Source organism: Centruroides vittatus, unplaced genomic scaffold (genome assembly GCF_030686945.1).
Source record: "Centruroides vittatus isolate TY-2023 unplaced genomic scaffold, ASM3068694v2 contig_808, whole genome shotgun sequence".
In the NCBI taxonomy this organism is placed as follows: Eukaryota; Metazoa; Arthropoda; class Arachnida; order Scorpiones; family Buthidae; genus Centruroides; species Centruroides vittatus.
In genome coordinates, this window is record NW_027122526.1 from 508,738 (window position 1) to 530,781 (window position 22,044).

Genomic DNA, 22,044 nt, shown 5'->3' on the forward strand with positions numbered 1-22,044 from the left:
TAAAAAAAAAGATTTATTATTTAATAGTACTAACCTCTTTGCATTCTTCTAAATTGCACGAATTCTTTATTCTCAAATCAAACCATCTAACAGTACCATCTTCTCCACAAGAAAGAAAAGTATGAGGATCATTTGACACAGTAAGAATTTCATAAGCTGTTCCAAAATGACAAGAGAAGATATTACTTAGACTTGTTTCTGGGCGATCTAAGTTAGTGAAAACTATTGCTCCATCTCCAGAGCAAGAAATTACCTAGTGAAAAATAAATTCAATGGAATTGAATAGAAACCAAATTTATAAGAAAATCTTTTTATGACATCCAAAAATTTAAAAATTTAAGTAAAAAAATTTTGGTTAGTAAGATATACATGTAGTATATACAGTGGCTGAGAAGCAGTAAGAAAGATAAAAATTTCGCATTTTGGAAGAAAAATTTTTTTAACAGAATATATCTGCAAAACATACTTATAATATATATATAGTCAGATTGCTGTATAGTATCACAATGTGGATTAGTCTCTGTAAACCTTGTAGACTGGTAGACTTATCTCACAGCAGACTGGTCAGCAAACTATTTTTATTTTTATGAACGGACTACAAATGCATTTCGGGTTGGCACAGTGTATTTGCAACCCCTCATCAGTGCTAGTTCAAAAAAAACAGAATTAAAACATGACAATGGTATACATTAAACAATAATATAAAAAACACAAAACACTTACAATGTACCACAATATAAATTGTAGAGTAATGCCACGAGTAGGAGGTGGAAGGGTCAACCTTCTTCATCACAAACCTAATCCAAGTGGATACAAATAGTAAACATTATATAACAGTAAGGATGGTTGCCAGATGTCAGTTGACTTGGGGGAGTGGGTCACATGTGTTGACAATGTGGGGGTACACATACAATATTATTAAAGGTTATAGCCATACAGGATACACATTCTCCTCTGACATCTGGCAACCATCCTTACTGTTATATAATGTTTACTATTTGTATCCACTTGGATTAGGTTTGTGATGAAGAAGGTTGACCCTTCCACCTCCTACTCGTGGCATTACTCTACAATTTATATTGTGGTACATTGTAAGTGTTTTGTGTTTTTTATATTATTGTTTAATGTATACCATTGTCATGTTTTAATTCTGTTTTATTTGAACTAGCACTGATGAGGGGTTGCAAATACACTGTGCCAACCCGAAATGCATTTGTAGTCCGTTCATAAAACTAAAAATAGTTTGCTGACCAGTCTGCTGTGAGATAAGTCTACCAGTCTACAAGGTTTACAGAGACTAATCCACATTGTGATACTTATAATAGTCAGACATCCAAAAGATAAAACAGTCTAATTCAACTGTGCTGTCCAGTCACATCAATATACATTTAAAACTGTCATGCCAAAAAATTAGAGACTACAACACATGCAATGTTGTTACCTTCTATTCAAAGAAAATGTTGGAACATTTCCTTGGAGTTGGAACATTTGCATGTGATGCCACAGGAATGACGATACTTATCAGTTGTGTGTGAGCTTGGTTAAATTAGCAATGGGCTGTGTAAAGAATTTATTTTGTTTGATCATGGATAGGTTGTTGGAGTAAGAAGAAGGGGTCACTCTATCAGCAAGATGACCAATGTTCTTGGATTTTCTTGTGAAACAGTTTGTCTGGAATTTAAGTATTCCCAATAAACCTTTCAGACATCAACAGCATATGCACAATTTCAGTGCCCATGGTTGATGCAAGAATGTGACTGCTGGTAACTAAATAGGTTAGTAACCATGCAATTAAAGGCAACTCTACATCAAATCACATCAGGTTCTTAACTGTTCCTAGATGGTTATTTGATAATTGTAATGGAATAATGTTTAAATAAAAGTTCAATTATAAATTCAAAAAAATTTATAAAAAACCATGTTGTTCATGCGCAATGAGTTGGTGTGTCCAGACAAAACGAGCAGCTAGAGCAAGTTGTGAATCGGCTCTTGGCAGGCCAATGACAAAATCATCATCTCTTTAAAATTTATGCACATAGCTGTGAGGATGGATTTAAAAATGCGCATAGCCTCTAACCATTTGAGGTGTTCGGTGGGAGGTGCAGCAAGGGTGAGATTAGCCCAGGAAAAGTCAGCTACTATGTCTGGATCTATTACATAAGTAGCGAGAGCCGTGTAAGTTCTTGCATGATGAATATCAACCTGATTTTCTTGTATTCTGATGCCCATGGAATGTTTAGTAGAACCTATATATATATACATCAGGTCTCTATCACCTATCACATCTATTATCCCTTGTAGGGACGCTATACACTCCAGGGAGTCTGGTGGGGTTAGGAGAGTCTTTCCCATTATGTAAAGGTGTTAAAAATAGTTGGGCACCTCCTGAAAGCAAGACATACATGGCATTTCTTGGCAACCTTGGCATATAAGGGTCTTAGGTACAGATTAAAGGTGATGAGGATCCATTCTTTGTCACTGAGTTGGTTATCGATGGGCTGGTCCACCCCCTGTATGTGTTCTGAATGTACACTTTGATAATGCTGTATCAGCCTACAGGCAAGTTTGTGATAACCATGCACTGCAGCTATGCACTCTTTAGACATTAGTTCAGTATCAAGAGCCTGGGTGTTAGAAAAATGTGTAAAGGCTCCTCTGATTAAGGCCTTGCAGGCCGCAATCTTATACGAAACCAGATCACGTGACCCCACTGATTTGTATGACAACATGGACCCTGGTTTATGATACACCTAAGTGTGGATGACCGAGCCTTCCACTCTAATATTTATATCCAAGAAGTGCATTAAACGTTATTCCATTATCAAATAATCATCTAAGAATAGTTAAGAACCTGATGCAGAAACCTGAAGAGGTTCAAAAACTTTTGTTTTCGTTGTTTTATTATCACATTGTAATTGGTTCCAAGTGCGTCATTATACTGATAATTTCATTAAACTGGCATTCATTATACATTTCACTGTATCAAGCAGGACTGTTCTAACATATCAAATGTTTCACTGTGTCTATGCACAGTGAAGTATTTTAAGCATTAGAAGCAATGTAAACAGTGCAACTGAAGTAGATTTTTCAGCTCTCATGACAATCAAGCAAGTTAGGGATTTAGCAGCATTAAAATGAAAAAACTATTTTAAACAAAACAAAATAAGTAAGTTCAAAAAAAAAATTTTACACATTCTCTTCTAACATGCTGACAGCAGAAAATTCTTAAAAATATACATAAATCAATCTTTTATTGTAGGCTACAATCTATGTTAAAATATATTAAAAAGAAGTGTGTTCTTTGCTGGAAATAATAACTAAAAAATTTTTTTTATAAACACCTAAAATGTAGTCAGATCTGATATATTTAAAAAAAAAATTTATTTCTTACAATTACAATCACATGAATAGCCAACAGCTAAGCTAGTCACCTTATGAATGACTAATTATATATATATATTATTATTTTCTGCATGTCATTTTGAGAGCAATGGCAATTAAAAGATATTGCTAGGAATAACCATTATTTGGAGGTTATTTTGTATTAATTTTTGTTCACAAAAAATATTTTAAAGAGGTGGTTACCATTTAGAAGTGGTTGTTATTGGGAGGTGATCATTATTGGAAGTTTCACTGTCTATCTAAAATGTATTTCTGGAACTTTCATAAATAAATAAAATTTTTAATTTAATTGATAAAGCAAAATCATTTTTGTCTCATGATTACAGCTTATTTTATTAATATGTACTGTACATATATTGTGGCGATATATCTAAAATATATACAGTAATATGGTATAAGTTTAGTTTTAAGTTTTCTACTATGTTCTCCCCGTTTTTTCTCTCAAATTTTTCGATTAACATTCCTTCCTGTGGGTGGGGTAACCCTTTCTAAGAACTATTGATACATTAACCAATGGGAAGGAAGGCCCTGAGGCTACTATAATGGATAAGAAGGGACATTCTTGGGTCAGACTCTCGGCGAAGGCAGACATGTGAAAGGTACGCTCCTGCTCATCATCTATTGGGTTGTTCGGAAAGTAATTTCGTTTTTTATCACTAGAGGAATTAGATGTATTTTTACCAGCCAATTTTATTTTAAACCACATTTTCATTATATACTTCAACAGCTGACATTTTAAGGCTTATTTGTAAAAAATTTTGTTTGATTCTGTACAATTGTTTTTTTTTTCGATGACTCATCAAATATGGAAAATCGAAAGCATCATTTTTGGCATATTTTGCTTTTTTATAACTAAAAAATCAAAATACTGTTCAAACAAGAAAAAAATTGTGGTACATGTTTGGAGAAGATGTGTTGAGAGAAAGACAGTGCCAAAACTGGTTTACAAAATTGCGTTCTGGCAATTTTAATATCGAAGATACACCACATTCTGGATGGCCATTTGAAGCCAATGAAAACAAAATAAAGGTACCGATTGAAGCAACCTGCCATATAACAACACGTGAAATCACTAAGAGATTAAATCTGTTAAATTGAACCGTTTATTATTACTTAAAATGAATTAGTTTTGTTTTCAAAGCTTGATATATGGGTTCCACATGTTATTAAAGAGAGATGCTCTCTATGCAGTGCCGTAACTAACCTTATATGTGCCTGATGCCAGCTTCTGTAACTATACTCCAAAACTATGACCCAAAACTTGGTCCAGGTCATTTCTGCACCCCCCAGTATCTGTGCCCTGTGCCTGGGCACCGCCCTAGTTACGGCACTGTCTCTATGGTGGGATTTTAAAGAAATTTGTTTTTGAGTTTTTACCAGACAATTTAACAATTGATTTGAAAGTGTACTGCCATCGAGTAAACAAATTGAGTAATATCATCAAACAGAAAAGGCCAGAATTGATCAACAAACAAAGTGTAGTGTTTTACCATGATGATGCCAAATTTCACACAAGTTTGGTAACTGGTCAGAAACTGTTATAGCTTAGATGGGATGTGTTATCACACCAACCATATATTTGCCAGATTGAGCACACTGAGATTATTACTTGTTCCGGTCTATATAATGTTTTTTTAACTGTAAGACATTTACTTGAAATGACAATGTCAAAAATCACTTGGATCAGTTTTTTGTAAACAACAATCAAAATTTTTATGAATGCTACTACCAGAAACAATGACAACAGGTATGTGACCAAAATGGTCAATATATAATTCAATAAAATATTTATTTATTATAAGAATATTGCGTTTATTTTTCTACCAAAAAAACGAAATTACTTTCCGAACAACCCAATAGAAGGACAAAGGGATCAGAAAACAGGATTTATAGTGGTTCCCCACCAGAAGAGCATCAATACCAGACAAAAAACCCAGGTATTCTTTATAACCTCCTCTTCTATCATACTAAAACCTTTTTTGTTAACCTTTCTTTCCTCCATTAATTTATAATTTAGTGTAAGTATTAGTTGTATGAGTACAAGTCTGTCTTTTAGTTATTTGTCACAAATCGGTTCCCTTGATTTATATTTACTTGACTCCTTGCTCTGATTTTGGATATTTTTGTAATGCTCAAAGTTGGAATCCTAAAAGAATCCTGTGTATTGCTAATCATGTGAAAAATAAATAATTGTCATTATTTATTCATGTACTGCCTTTCGTGGACCATTGTACATTCGTGTGACTGTCACAATATAAATTCTTTTAATAATAATAATAACAATAATAATAATTTATTTTTAACACAATTCTCAATCAAAACATTTAATAAAAAAAAACTTATAATTGTTAGAAAGCATCTTTTTCACAATATTCTTATATATTTAAGTTTTGTATAGAAATAAGTTAATAGTATCAGACAAATCTGTTGTAAGTTTATGTTTTAATACTGAATAATTTATAAACTTCTGTTACAACAAAATTATAAGAAAAGGTTAATAATAATTATTACCTGAATAAAATATTTAGATTGAGAAAAAAATATAATAATCATGTGGCTTGTGAAAATATCAAGTAAAACCTAGATTAGAGAGGTTGAGGCGCAAGTACAAATGTTAAACTTGTACGGCAAGCAGAAGTACACGTTTGATGTATTAAGTCCAAGTAAAAGACTTTGCAGTTAAAAGACATTATTCACAACATCACATGATTCAGGGAATGGGAAATTTGTTGAAAAAATGGTGGATACATTTAACATCGAGGGTTACCAGCAAAGGTAAATAAACAAATTAAAAATATTTATAGGATGTTTAATAACACTAAATAATTATTTTTAATTAGCATTGTGTCTCCTACCATACAATTAGACATTAGGACTATCTCATACTTTTGTTGAGGAAAGTAGTGGCTTATGTAAATTCGAAAGCAGCTCGGAAAATTAATTTTTAGAAAATTTACAAACATATTATGCTGTTGATGGTAGAAGATGCCATGGAAGAACAAACCTACCTTAAGATAAGCTATTATGAAGACAAATATATGTAAATTCTATAGGCCCTTCACATCACTTGCTAAAAAATTGAATAATTCAATAATTTCTAGATTAAAATTGTCTGTTTCTTTACAATATTATTCGTAAATGCTTAAATAATCATTATTTTAATAAAATATGTCATAATTTTAACCACAAACACAAAAAATGAAGAAGTTTAAGCTGATCGTCTACTCGCCATTCTAGACGTAGCAAACGCCATTATTGACCGTATAGAATTGCCAGATAGCGGCACTCATCCCTCTGCCATTCACGTTTTGGGCTGAATACATGTGCCTCAACCTCTCTATTAATATGTATGATATTTTTTCCTGTGTAAAAATGAAACTATTTTGTTATCTAATAACACATTTCTTAGAAAGTCTGCATTTATTAAATGTTATAATAAAATATTATAATATAATATAATATATTTGTAATATTTTATATATAATAAAATATTAACATTTTACAAAATTAAAAAAATAAAGTTTAAATAAATGATTTGATTTTAATGAAATATTTATTTATATGAGGTAATATGAAATTAGAAAGCATTTATTGTTTTAAATACATATTTATTACATATATGTAATATAAAAATTTACTTACATGTTTATCTCTCGTGTTAGGAAGATATCTGGCACTAAATATATTTGCTTTATGACCAGTTTGTATATAGGTTTTAACCTAATTGTCATAATAAAAATAAGATTATATTAAAATTTTAAGCATGTAGCTAAACATTATTATACTTATAATAAGTATTAATGTATAATTAGTTAAATTTTACTCATAATTTGCACATATTTAATAAAATATAAAATACCAATCTGATTGAAAATTGCTTCATTTTCCTGAATTTAATATCATTTTCATATTTTTTATTTTTGAACACACTATTATTATTCTATTTGAATTAAATATTATCCTTTATCTGAAAAATTATTTATTATTACTTTTATTGCATACAATTATAAATGCAATTAAGAAATTCAAAATTTTATCCATATTTTCAACTACTCAAAACTGGCTATACTTAATTAACAATCTGAATGAAACCAATCTTCAACACAATTTTACGGAAAGCATTGTCAGTTAGCCTGACGATGCCTGTTTAACATGGTCAAAAACGTTTTCTTTGTGTAGAATAGTGCTGGAGATTGGTTTGTTTATTTTATCCATATCGATTAAACAAGTAATATAAAATAAATTTTTTAAAGTCAATTCCTACTTAGGTCAACAAAGAAAAATTTTATTTTAGTTACTTTTTATTAAATAATTACAAAGTTCACTTTTTTCTCCTCGCACCCTCTGTCGGTCCAAATCGGCATATTGCTGACAAGCGCCACAGTTTAAATTTAATTAATTAATGAATTAATATTTGAAAAAACTGTATTAACATCAAGTGTCATCCACTACAAGTTTAAAAAAATGTATTTGAACTTGAGTGGATGAATAAAAAGTATTTTATTAACGATTGAAAATTTGAACAAGGTATATATAATTGTGGCCGTCGGCCATGATATTGTATATTTTGTATATTTTATATTGAATTAGTCTTAGATTTTCTTTGTTCCTTTGTCTAACTCTTTCTAGAACTTTCTTTGTCTAACTCTTCCTAGAACTCTCTTTGTCTAACTCTTTGCCCTTGGGGGAGGATTATCTTTCCCTCAATAGTAAGAACAAAAGAGGGAGTGAGGCCCTGAAGCAAAACAGACAGAAAGAGTGCCAGTCTGGGTCGAGCTCTTGACGAGAGAAGGTAGAGCTCCAGATCGAGTGTCCGACGATTGGAGGCTACGAGGAGCCAAGGAATCGATAGGAAGGAATTCCTATAAGAGAACTTTGAAGGAAGTCTGGGTTGGAATCCCAAAGAGGTAGGAGCTGAAAAGGAGTGCTCCAGAAAGGGAGAAGGGTGATCTAAGAGGATAAAGTGCAGAGAGAGATCATCGAGGAAAGACGACTCAGTCTGAAAGAAAAAGATTATAGACGAAAGATCTATAAGGAAAAGGGCTACAAACGTAACAAAAGAGAGAGATCCGAAGTTGTTCCCCACCTAAAGACACATCGCAAAGAAACCCGGGTATTTCTACTTCTTTTCTTATCTTTCCTTATTTCTTCTATTCTTCCAATTTCTTTTAGTTTTAAGTTAGTATAAGTTAGTGTAAGTGAATACGGTCCTCGTCAGATTGTCGCGTGTGTGCAAGATAACTGTTTTTTGAGGACAAACTTTTAATTCCTGTATATATAAAATTCTAGAAGTTGTAAAGTTGGGATCCTATGTAAAGAACCTGTTCAGAGAGAATAAAACTACTTTGTATTAAGTTTTATTTTGTACCATTTCGCTCGCGGGATCGTGTACCTCTTGTTACGAACACCACAAATGGCGTCCGCGACAGGATCCCAACTGTAACACGAAGACATTTTGTCGTATATCTTTCTCCTTGTAATATCCCATTGTAATTTTAGTCTATCTTATTTGTATATATACGTATTGTAATGGCCACGAACAACCAAGTGGGGAGCTCGAATTCTGGTGAAGGTTTCGATCCGAGCCCACCGTTAGTCATTACAGGATTCTTGGGCATGATCCCTATGTTCTCTGGAACGCAGGGTGATACGGTCAACATTAAGCAGTTTTTCCAGACAATAGAAAATATAGCTAAGTTGGCCGGATGGAATGACGAGGTCAAGGTAGCGGTACTGCAGTCGCGGTTAAAAGGTGAACCATTGGCCACATTCTTATGTTTGGTAGAGCAATACCCTGGAAAATACAAGGAGATAAAATGTGATTTAATAAAATGTTTTGGGAAGAGAGAGGCTGCAGAAAAGGACTTTGTAGATAAGTTGTTAAGTTTGAAGCAAGGGCATAGCGAGTCCGTAACGGACTTCACGATCCGTACAAAGACGTTACTGGCACGGGCTACCAGGGAAAATAATAAAATAAGCGTACTGTGTGATGATATAATCTTGGAGCGATTTATAAAGGGATTGAGGGGGAACCTTAAGGCCAACGTACTAAGGAGAGCGCCAAAAACGCTGGAAGAAGCATTCGAGGTAGCGGAAGGAGAGGAAAAAATAGAAATAGTGTGTGGTGGCAGGTTCGAACAAAGAGGGGTAAATGTGAACATTGGGGAACAATATGCCGTGGGTGCCGAAGGATGGGAAGATTCAAGAATTCAGGATAATAAAAATGAGGAAAAAATTAAGGGGTTGGAAAAGAAAATCGAATCATTAGTAGAAGCAGTGAATAAGATATTGGATAAAGGGAATCAGGATAGGAGGGTGAATGATAAAAGATGTTACGTATGTGGTGATGCTAGCCATTTTGCCCGTAACTGTCCAAAACGTAAAAGGGAATCGGTTAACCTGATAAAGGAGTGCCATACAGGCCGGCATAGCGCTCCTTGTGTAAGAATTAAGCTGGCCGACAAAGCTTTTAAGTCACGAAAAGGTCTTCCACTAATTAATGGTGAAGTTGAGGGTATTAGACTGTGCTTTCTTATAGATACGGGAGCCGAAAGGTCAGTCTTGAGTTCCACGGTAATGAAACGTATCTCCAGACAAGACATAGCTAGGGCAACTATTGAGGGTGAATTTTTAGGGATAAGAGGCATAAATGGCGAAGTAACAGAATGTGAGAGAGTTTTGTACACCGAGGTGGGATATAGGGATAAGGCATCCAAGATAACCGTAGCATGCATGCAGCTTCCTGGACACACAGAATACGACGGTATCTTGGGAATGGATATACTCGGGAGAATGTATGAAATAATCAGTAGTGTGAGAAGGGCAATGGAGGAAAGTGCAAGCAGTAATGGGGGAAGTAAAGGTGTGTACGACGATTATGCAAATGATACTATAGGTAACATGAGAAACCACAATAAAAGGTTAATGAGGTGGTCAGCAAAGATAGCGGACTGTAATGTTCAAATAAGTCACATAAAAGGGAAGCGCAATAAGGTGGCGGATACTTTATCACGGATGAACGTTAATAGCAATAGGGCTGAGAAGGTGAATAATAATGTAAGAGAGAATAAAGAACTCTGGAGTAAAGTAGTGGAATCACAAGGAGATGGAGAGTTCTTAAGGAAGACGAGGGAAAACTTTAAGGGTCATATCGGAAGGGAAGACATCAGGAAAGTTGCATATGAATTAGGAAGGCAACGTAACCTAAAAAATAGGGGAAGAGAAAACGAGGGTAGGAAGGAAAAATTATGGGAAGAAGGGCAGCGGGTATGGTTACTCCGGAAAGGGAGGAGAAAGAGCACCGGAAAATTTTCTCCAAAGTACTTGGGCCCATATAGAATAGTACGAGTGTTGGGTCCTGTAACTGTTGAACTTGGTAGTAACCGCCAAGATGAGAGATGGGTGGTACACACCGACCGGATCAAACCATGTTACGCTCCAATATATAAAGAAGGTAGGAGGAGGAACCCTCAGTATGTGAAGAGAAGAGAGTCACCCGTAAGAGATGAGGAAGAAGATGAAGATCCCACTGATTACATACGGACATGGTTACCCAGGAGAAGACCCGTACTAAATTCACCCACACAGGATGTGGAAGAGGTCGAGAACGAGGGTGCCGGTGAAAGGTGTACTGAAGATGATAAAGAAAAAACGCCGCAACACCCCTATAATACGCGTAGATGTAAAGTCAACTACCGTAGATTGCACTACGGAGTGTGACTCTTATGAGGGGGGCGTATGTGGCCGTCGGCCATGATATTGTATATTTTGTATATTTTATATTGAATTAGTCTTAGATTTTCTTTGTTCCTTTGTCTAACTCTTTCTAGAACTTTCTTTGTCTAACTCTTTCTAGAACTTTCTTTTGTCTAACTCTTCCTAGAACTCTCTTTGTCTAACTCTTTGCCCTTGGGGGAGGATTATCTTTCCCTCAATAGTAAGAACAAAAGAGGGAGTGAGGCCCTGAAGCAAAACAGACAGAAAGAGTGCCAGTCTGGGTCGAGCTCTTGACGAGAGAAGGTAGAGCTCCAGATCGAGTGTCCGACGATTGGAGGCTACGAGGAGCCAAGGAATCGATAGGAAGGAATTCCTATAAGAGAACTTTGAAGGAAGTCTGGGTTGGAATCCCAAAGAGGTAGGAGCTGAAAAGGAGTGCTCCAGAAAGGGAGAAGGGTGATCTAAGAGGATAAAGTGCAGAGAGAGATCATCGAGGAAAGACGACTCAGTCTGAAAGAAAAAGATTATAGACGAAAGATCTATAAGGAAAAGGGCTACAAACGTAACAAAAGAGAGAGATCCGAAGTTGTTCCCCACCAAAAGACACATCGCAAAGAAACCCGGGTATTTCTACTTCTTTTCTTATCTTTCCTTATTTCTTCTATTCTTCCAATTTCTTTTAGTTTTAAGTTAGTATAAGTTAGTGTAAGTGAATACGGTCCTCGTCAGATTGTCGCGTGTGTGCAAGACAACTGTTTTTTGAGGACAAACTTTTAATTCCTGTATATATAAAATTCTAGAAGTTGTAAAGTTGGGATCCTATGTAAAGAACCTGTTCAGAGAGAATAAAACTACTTTGTATTAAGTTTTATTTTGTACCATTTCGCTCGCGGGATCGTGTACCTCTTGTTACGAACACCACAATATATATATATATATATATATATATATAGCGAGAGTGTGAACTAATAGTAGGAATTTAAAAAGTATGCAGTTGAGAAACAAATAATATTTGAACCAGAGCTCATATTTTAAACAATTTATTATATTAAAGAAAAAACATTTTCAACGGTTAATATTATTTCTTATAAATATACAAAAATTTTCATATAATAAATAGTTTGATTTTTGTAAAGAAAACTATGGAGTATAAATCTTATAGATATATAATTGGAAAACAGATCTATTAAAGAAAAATTCTATTTATATAATGCTGTTTATGAGATTAGTATGCAATGTTTATTCAGTTTAATAAATATAAAAAATAAAAAATATTATAGTGATTTTAAGTTATACTTAGAAACTATAAATGTTATTTTTACCTTTTTTTTTAATTCTGGAAAGTAAACTGCTTACTTATAAAAAAAAATGTATTCACAAACTGAAAATTAAAGTACTAAATATAGTCATGTAAACATCTGTTATAATAAATCTGTTAATATCATTATCACTTTAGAAGATAAATTGTATCAATTACTATTCAATATCTAACAATACTTAAACTTAATAAGTGCAATCATGGAATCTGATAATCTTCCAAATTGCCAAGTCAGTCTATTATGCTGGGATAAAAAGATGACTAAGCATATTATTATGTATAAATTGTATCAACAGATTTAAACATAATTACATTAATAATTATGATCCATTTTAAAGAAAATTAATTTTCTATAACATATATCATTGTAATTATAATCATAACAATAAAATACCTTATAGTCACTATTCACTGATGTTAATGAATTCTAATAACTAAAGTTTATAGAAATAAAAAAAATATGTTTTTGTAGTAATTATAGAATTATTCAAATTAGACACTTCATAATGTATTATTATTATTATTGAATTATATGGGAGCTATTCAGAAATTAATCTCCAGTATGCTTGAAGAAAAAACCAAGAATAAAAACAAACTATATTCATTATACACAAAAAGTACTGTACATATCTTAGCTACTTTTTGAAATAAGTTCCACCAGAATTCAGGCATTTGTCATGGCATTTAACACGGCACCATTTTCTGTATCCCCTTATCAAAGGAACTTGCAGCCTGGTAGTTCTACGAATATCATGAATCAGTTCCTCATTGGATCTGAATTGCTGCATCTCCAACCTTACTTTCATTTTTGGGAACAAATGAAAGTCACTCAGTGCAAGGCCAAGGCTGTAGGCTGAATGATAAAATAGCTCTAATCAAAACTGTTGGAGCAATATCTATGGACATGTGTTGTCACGGACAAGAACCATGCCCATGGTCAACATGCCTCACCTCTTGTTCTGAATAGCTTTTCAGTTTCTGTACATCTGCAAAGTAATGGGTAGGTCCAGGCTCTATAAAATCTGTGAGAAACACTCCCATACAGTCCTAAAAAATTATATCATCATCTCTTTGCTAGATAACAATTGCTTGAATTTATTGGAAGGACAATTCAGAACAAGAGGCAAGGCATGTTGTCCTCAGGTATAGTTCTTGTTCACAACAGTTCATGCCCACAGGCATTGCTCCAACAGTTTCAATAGGAATTGATTGTGTAATTCCCTTCACTCAGGTGCAAATTTTGTTGGGAATTACAGTCAAACCTGTTTTTATGCGCTCTCTTTTTATGTGCGATTTTTTTAATGCGAATTTTTAATTTGTGCGTTTTTTTTTGTGCGATTTTTTATTTGTGCGGTATAGTTGGCGACTAGTCTCGTGCGATTCGTCATGTCTCACGTTGACTTATTATAGCTAAATAAACTTATTATAGCATAAATGCACTTATTATAGTAATATTATTGCATGAATATGCGAAAAATGAAATAATTTACTTTTTAAGTCAACAAAACACCACCTGGACAAAAATATGTAAAACAGACGATAGACCAGACGATGCAGTCAAGTGCTGACATCTGTTGTCAATAAATTCTATTTCGTATGGTTTTGAGTTATTTTCTATGTGAGACTTTTTTTTATGCGGTCCCTGTTGACCGCATAAAAAAATTTTTTTTTAATTGTGTTGCGAAAACTATTTTTTACAGCCATTCGTGAAGTTTCGTGCGATTTTTTTTATGCGTTTTTTTTAATGCGGTCCCTATCCACCGCATAAAAACAGGTTTGACTGTATATGAAAAAGGAATATGGTTACAATTAATCATGGTAACAATAATGAAATTTTTACTGTTTTTCAGCTTTATATAAGCTTTTAATCTAAAATTAAGAATAACAAGCACTTTCGACAAATTCAAAATTGTCTTCTTCAGGTAACAAACAACAGAATACAAATACATTATAATGTTCTAATAGAATGATTAATAGCTATGACATATTAGCCATTTTTTAAACATTTACAATGCATCAACATGAAGCAGGTATAAAATACATTGCAGAAGCGTGTAAAAATTAAACTATTAAGAAATAGTAAAAAAACATAAAGAACATGTATCATATAGATCGTCGATAGGTTGCTATAGCATCGGATAATAAACAATAAAACATACACAAATCAACATCACAGAAAATATAAAGAAAGGGAAATCTAATAATAAATATATAATACAGTCAAACCTGTTTTTATGCGCTCTTTTTATGTGCGATTTTTATTTGTGCGATTTTTTTAATGCGAATTTTTAATTTGTGCGTTTTTTTTGTGCGATTTTTATTTGTGCGGTATAGTTGGCGACTAGTCTCGTGCGATTCGTCATGTCTCACGTTGACTTATTATAGCTAAATAAACTTATTATAGCATAAATGCACTTATTATAGTAATATTATTGCATGAATATGCGAAAAATGAAATAATTTACTTTTTAAGTCAACAAAACACCACCTGGACAAAAATATGTAAAACAGACGATAGACCAGACGATGCAGTCAAGTGCTGACATCTGTTGTCAATAAATTCTATTTCGTACGGTTTTGAGTTATTTTCTATGTGAGACTTTTTTTTTATGCGGTCCCTGTTGACCGCATAAAAAAATATTTTTTTAATTGTGTTGCGAAAACTATTTTTTACAGCCATTTGTGAAGTTTCGTGCGATTTTTTTTAATGCGTCTTTTTTAATGCGGTCCCTATCCCCCGCATAAAAACAGGTTTGACTGTATATAAGAAAATTAACATTTCTCCTATAAACCATATCATTGTAATGACCTCCCTTGTCCCTCTGTCTTTTCAGAAACCAAATTGTGACTCATCTAGTTCCTGATTTATGTAGATTTTTATTCTTTGCTGTATGATGTTAAACAAAACCTTTGGGGCATGGCCTATCAAGCTAATAGTTCTGTGATTATCACAGTCTAAGGTACCTGCAGTTTTAGGGACAGAGATGAAGATAGTTCAGATAATTTCACAAAATCTATCTGTTTCTAAAATTTTGTTAAAAAAATTAGGATTCTTGTTCCATCTTTTCCCATAGCCTTAAAGAGTTATCTCTGTATTTCATCTATTCCTGGTGCCTTTGCCCCTCAACTTTTTCAATGCAGCATCAATTGCTTCCTTAAGAAAGGTTGCACACTCTTCTTTCTCCTCCATACATTCTAGGTTTAAACCGTCCTCATTTCATAGAGATTGTCTACATATCTTTCTGATCTTAGCACTTGTTCATCTTTCTACAATAAAATTTTTCCATTTTCATCTCTCAGAGTCCCAATTCTGCATTTCCTTTTCTTCCCTGTGATTAAGCTTAGCTTTTCATATACTCTTAAGTCGTTCCCATTTGCATGGTGCTCCATTGTCAGATGTAACGTTCATTAAAGTATATTATATAATTTGAATAGAACAGAGTTCGATAACCACTGTGGTTTGAATATTAGAACAAATTATATATATATACATATACATACATACATATTATATATATATTTAGTCCTTATCACAAATAGGGTTGGCGTCAGGAAGAGCATCTGGTTGTAAAACCTTTGCTAAAACTACATGGAATGTCTGCTAGGATACAAGTAAGTTATAACTGTGTTAGGGCATCCTCCTGAAACAATGTTAGTCATGTCACCCAAAAACTATGTCAAATGAGCTGGGGCTACAGAACCAAGGACAGGTTTGGATAAAGAAGTTTATCCAGAAAGAGAAGAGGAAGACGACAAGTATAAGAATAGATACTTTAAACATCAGAACACTGAATGGGAGAAGTAGAGAGTTGGTTGATCTTATGCAAAGAACAAGAGTGAACATTTTGTCTCTCCAAGAGACAAGATGGAAAGGAAATAAAGCTAAAGAACTTGGTGAAGGGTACAAGCTGTTTGTGAGTGGAGCAAATATGGGAGGAAGGAATGGAGTTAGTATTGTAATTGATAAAGTTCTAAAAGACAGAGTCTGTGAGGGTAAACGAAGGTGTGATAGAATTATGAGTGTTAAGTTGGACATTGGTGGAATTTTCGTTACAATTGTGTGTGTGTATATGCTCCTCAGCCAGATAACGAAGAAGAATAGACAAACTTCTGGACAGATCTTGACCAAGTTATAATGTGTGTTCCTATAAACAAGAGATTAATGTATAGGGGTGATTTAAATGGTCAAGTTGGGAAGAGGAAGGTAGAAAGAAGCATTCTTGGGTGGTGGAATGTGGGAGAAAGACTAGTCAATCATGCTGTGGCTTTTGACCTTGTGCTAGTTAACACCTACTTTGAGAAGAAACCAAATCAACTGGTTACATACATGAGTGGAGGTAGATCCAGCCAGACTGATTTTTTCTTGTGCTGCAGGAGACATCTGATTGAAGTGAGAAATAGTAAGGTTTTAAATGGAGAAAGTGTTGCTGCACAACATAGAGTTCTCTTGGTGGATTGTGACTTTCCTATGGGCCATTGTAAGAACTGTGTTAGCCAGATTGAACAAAGGATCAAATGGTGGAGATTGAAAGAGGAAGAATTAAGGAAAGAGTTTAAGGTAAAAAGTGTTAAAAGAAATCCAGTTTCTGGATAATGTGCAAACATGGTGGTTGCTGAATAGTAATTGCATTTTGAAAGTTGGAGAAGAGGTTTTGGGAAAAACTTCAGGGAAGAGATTGCCAGAAGGAAAGGAACTTTGTTGATGGAATGCTGAGTTATAATCTGCAGTTAAACAAAAGAAAGAGGCAAAGAAAAAATGGGATTTGATGAGAAGGACTGAAGATAAAGAAACTTACCATTTGGCAAATAAAATGACTAGAAAGGTGGTGGCTGTTGCAAAAACAAAAGCTTTAGAAGAGGCTTATAAAGTTTTTGAAAGGAAAGGTGGTGAAAGACAGTTGATGAGAATTGCCAAAGCAAGAGGTGTTACAAGATTACGAAAGGGTCAAGGAAAGATGGAAAGTACATTTTAGGAATCTAATGAATGAAGAAAACCCCAGAACTTTATACAAGAATGGAGAGGCAAATGAAGATATTAGCAGAGAAGAAGTGGAAAGTGTGCATAGGAAAATGAAGATGGGGAAAGCAGTAGGCAATGATTGGATTCTAGTTGAGGCTTGGAGAGGTTTGATATCCTCTGGGACCTTATGAAGAAAATCTGGCTGCAGGAAAAGATCCAAGATGATGAAGGAAGAGCATTCTCATGCCAATCTTTAAAGGTAAAGGGGATGTACAGAATTGTTAAAATTATAAAGGTATAAAGTTATTGTTCCATACTATGAAGATTTGGGAGAAAATTGTAGAAAGAAGGATGAGGCAGGAATCTGAGATTGGAGAGGAACAGTTTGGCTTTTTGCTAGAAGGAGTATGACTGATGCTATCTTTGCTCTAAAACAGCTGATGGAAAGGGACAGGGAAATGCAGGAAGATTTGCACATGGTGTTCATAGATCTAGAAAAGGCGCATGATAGGGTGTTATGTCACGCGAGTGTATGGCCAACGAAAGGACAAATTTACAATAAAACAAAACTTTAAGTTTAATGAAAAAAAAAAACAACAATCAATAAAACACTCTTTCACCTCGCGTGATGATACGCAGGATTCTTTTACAACTCCGACTCGAAACCTCACACGTGTAGGCGAAGGAGTAGACAAAAATAACAAAGGGAAACACGTGGTTCACACACAATAAGCGCGACAAATTTATAACGAGTTACAAATAGGATATTCACCGGACTATTACAAACTAGGATTAAAACTAACTTACTTGCTATAGAAAGGGGAAAGAAGAGTTAGATAAATATATGGAATTATATATAAGAAGGGATAGGGAGTACCCAGAATAACGATGTGTCCTCAAGATCTCTATTTCGCAGAACAAGCCGATCCTATTCTTTCTCCACGTCTGCTCCGTCCCAGCTCCACACCAAGAATGACCGTTACTCCCGTTCTTTTGCCTCCGGGTCTTTTTCTTCTTTTGTCCTCCCCCTTACTTCTGGGGAAAGGACTGCCCCACCCGCAAGGAAAGTGAAAATAGAAAGATCGAGAAACAAGGGAGAGACAGAACAAAGAATTGAAGGATTAATATAAGGCTTATAACTATCGCGTATATACAAAATTATGACATACCGTCACAAGGGTACCAAGGCAAGAGGCGAGATGTTTGAAGGAAGAGAATGTTCCAGAAAAATATGTTAGGCTTGTCAAGGAAATGTACAAGGGAGCAGAGACCCAAGTTAAGAGTAGTGTGGGCACTCCAGAAGGGTTCTTTCTTAATGTTGGTTTGCATCAGGGATTGGCCCTTAGCACTTATTTGTTTGACCTGATAATGGACATGTTGACGTGAAGTGTGAGGCTCTGTGGAGTATGCTGTTTGCAGATGATAATGTGCTGTGTGAACTTTCCCAAACCAAGGGTGAGAAGAAACTGGAAGTTTGGAAGAAAGGAGTATGAAGATTATCAGAACTAAAACAGCTTATACGACTCTGAATGGTAGAGACGAGTGTAGTATTAAAATCCAAAATGTGCCGCTCCCTTTTGTTCTGTTTTAAATATCTTGGGACATTTGTCAAGATGGGAGGAGGATTGAACTTGGAGGTGCAGCATAGAATTCAATGATTCAATGTGGATGGATAAATTGGAGGAAGCTGAGCAGTGTGTTATGTGACAAGAAAGTTAGCTGCAATCTGAAAGGAAAATTGTATAAATCAGTTGTTAGATCTGCAATGTTATATGGAGCTGAGACATGGGCAATAACAAGAGCACAAGAAAGAAGGATGGAGGTGGCAGAGATGAGAATGTTGAGATGGATGTGTGGATAGAATAAGGAATGATTTTATTAGAGGTTCTGTTAAGGTGGGCCCCTCGAGCAAAAAGATGCAGGAATGTAGGTTGAGGTGGTTTGGCCACTTAGAGCAAAGAAGTGACAATTATGTTGGAAAGATCAGAAAACTGGTATTAAAAGGAAAGAGGAAAAGAGGAAAACCAAAGATGCATTAGAAAGATAAGGTGGGAGAAGACTTGAACCAGAGGGGACTTAAGAGAGAAGCAGCCCTCGATAGGGAGAAATGGAAAAAATGTATTAGTGAAGGAAACACTGACCCCATATAAACATGGGAAAAGGTGATGAAGAAGAGCCCAATTCTGCATTTCCTTTTCTTCCCTGAGATTAAGCTTAGCTTTTCATATACTCATCTTAAGTCCTTCCCATTTGCATGGTGCTACATTTCCAGACATAATTGATTCAACCACTTTTCCTTTGCCTGTTTGTACATTATTCTTATTTGTTTATTAATGATTCTATATTTTTCTTTTTCTTGTGTTATTAGCATTTTTGTATAGTTTTCTTTCATCCGTCATTTTTATTATCTCATCTGTGACCCAAGGCTTCTTTATTTTTCTCTTTTTTGCTGAGGGTGTGAATTGTAGTGTCTTTAATTTTTTGTTACAAATCATTCCAGATTTCTTCTGCACTTCTGTTAGTGTTGAAAATTTTTCAGTCTTTTTGATATGTCAGCCTGAAAAGTCTGTTTGATGCACTCTTTCCTCAATGCCTATATTGAGCCATTCTTTTAATTTTTTTGCCTAACATGTTTTACCTTATTCTTAGTCCTGCATTAAATAAATACAAAAAATTCAATGTAATGCTTTCAAAGTAAAATTGCTTGGATTAAATTCATCCTCAAACAAAATTTTTCTGATTAAAAATATTAAACTGTGCAAACAAACTCTATTAAATCTCAAAATAATAAGAAATTATGTTTCTAAATGCTATAGAACAGAAAAAACAGGGAAGCAGCAATAAAACACTTTTTACAAAAAGTGGAATCTTGATTAATGCTTCAATTTTTTTAATTCTTAATTTAATTTTGATTTTATTAGAAGTTAAATGTTTGTAAAGATATTTAATTTCTTAATGTAAATAGTGATAACAACAACTAGTGATAATGATTTAATTAAAAATTGAATTATAAATATTGATTTATGATAGCTTATATTTTAATTTATTTATGTAAAACATTTAAATACATGATTAATAACAAGAGTTTTAAATTTAAATTCACTCTAATTTGTAAAAGTTACCAGAAGATTCTAAGTAAATTCTGCTCCTGTTGAGTTGTAGAATGCATGAAAAACTGTTTGTTTTTAAGTTTTCTGGAATATTTTTGAAATGTGTAAAATTTATTACTATTTATGGAAAAGAATTTGTATTCATGATGAAAAAAATAGCAAAATCTAAGCAGCTCACAAATTTTTAAATACTTAGATTATTTATTCCATAAAGTAAGTTTAATAAGAAAACTAATGTCCTTTTTAATTATTAAGAAATACTAATAAATTTATATTATTCATTCATACTTTTGTATAATAATTGCTACACAATTTGATTCTGATAAATACAATAATAAAAGAGTATTTGGAAAATCATGAAGTAAAAAAAATAATAATGTAGTCATGAAAGAATACATGAAACATAAAATACATATACTCTCTATAATACAATTTACATTGTAAATTATTATTTAACAATCAATAATTTTAACAAACTGAGTTTTCATGTATTGCTTTTTTAATTAATACATGAAACTTAAACCATAAATATTCATTCTATTTACTAAGCCATAGTTATAATTTAATTAAAATTACTATAATAATTGTATTTACTCTTTTATGAATCCATCTAGCTAACTTTATGAACTTTTCCAAATAATTTTAATTACTTGTGTATCAAGCCGCAAAAGGCCTAACACATATGCCTTTGTTATTTAAAACTTACTTTTGTTTTATTTTATTGTATCCATATTTTTTTGAAGTATGCAAAATTTGAATTTATTCTATCTTAAATAAGGTTATCATGCCTGAAAATGGATAAACTGGAAATTAATTATATCGGTTATAAAATGTCAAATTCTAAAGAAAAACGTTTTATAGAGATAATATGACAAACTGAAAAAGTAATTTACCATCCTAAGGGAATAAAATATATAACTGAAATGAATAAATAACTATTTATTAAATATATATATTTAATACAAATAATTTAAAATAATATAGCTTAACAACAACATGAATTATGCATTTATTTTTTCATTTTGTTTTACCATAATATATAGCTGTTGTTCTATTCCTTTTACAGTTTTATGGAATTTATTCTTTTAAATATTATGTATTTAAGGATCAGAGAAACTAAATTTTAAAGTTTTTAAAAAAACTATACACAAATGATTTATTGATATAATAATTATTTCATGTGTGAAAAAATCGTTATATCAGTTCATCTTTAATTCTGTCAAGATTTTTCTAAATAAATTGTTTTATTCAATCCAACCAATAGTTCTATTACTACATATGGTATACTGTACTTTAAATGTTAATTAATTATTTAACTGAACTATAAGAAAAAGATATTTTAAAATAAAAAAAACATATTATACAAAACATTTTGCTAAATGTTTTAAGAATTTTATGATCAATTTTTGGAATATACCAGTAATTTTTTAGAAAAACAAATTTTATATAGTTTCATAATATTTCAGATTCTACATTTTATATTCAAGTTTACCATTTCAAAATGACTTTTTTAAATAAAAATAAAACTCATGAAAAAT

The 22,044-nt window shown here is 33.1% G+C and overlaps 1 protein-coding gene across 1 annotated transcript in view; it reads right to left on the reverse strand.

Annotated features, from left to right (window-relative positions):
- The window catches only part of LOC136982130 (DDB1- and CUL4-associated factor 6-like), a 62,142-nt gene that overhangs the window by 28,073 nt on the left and 12,025 nt on the right, over positions 1–22,044 (reverse strand). Inside the window, exons 4-5 of the mRNA XM_067278555.1 lie at positions 7,045–7,122; positions 35–253 (exon numbers count right to left, since the gene is read on the reverse strand). Of these exons, the coding sequence (XP_067134656.1) occupies positions 35–253; positions 7,045–7,122 (297 nt within the window). The remainder of the gene's footprint in view (positions 1–34; positions 254–7,044; positions 7,123–22,044) is intronic.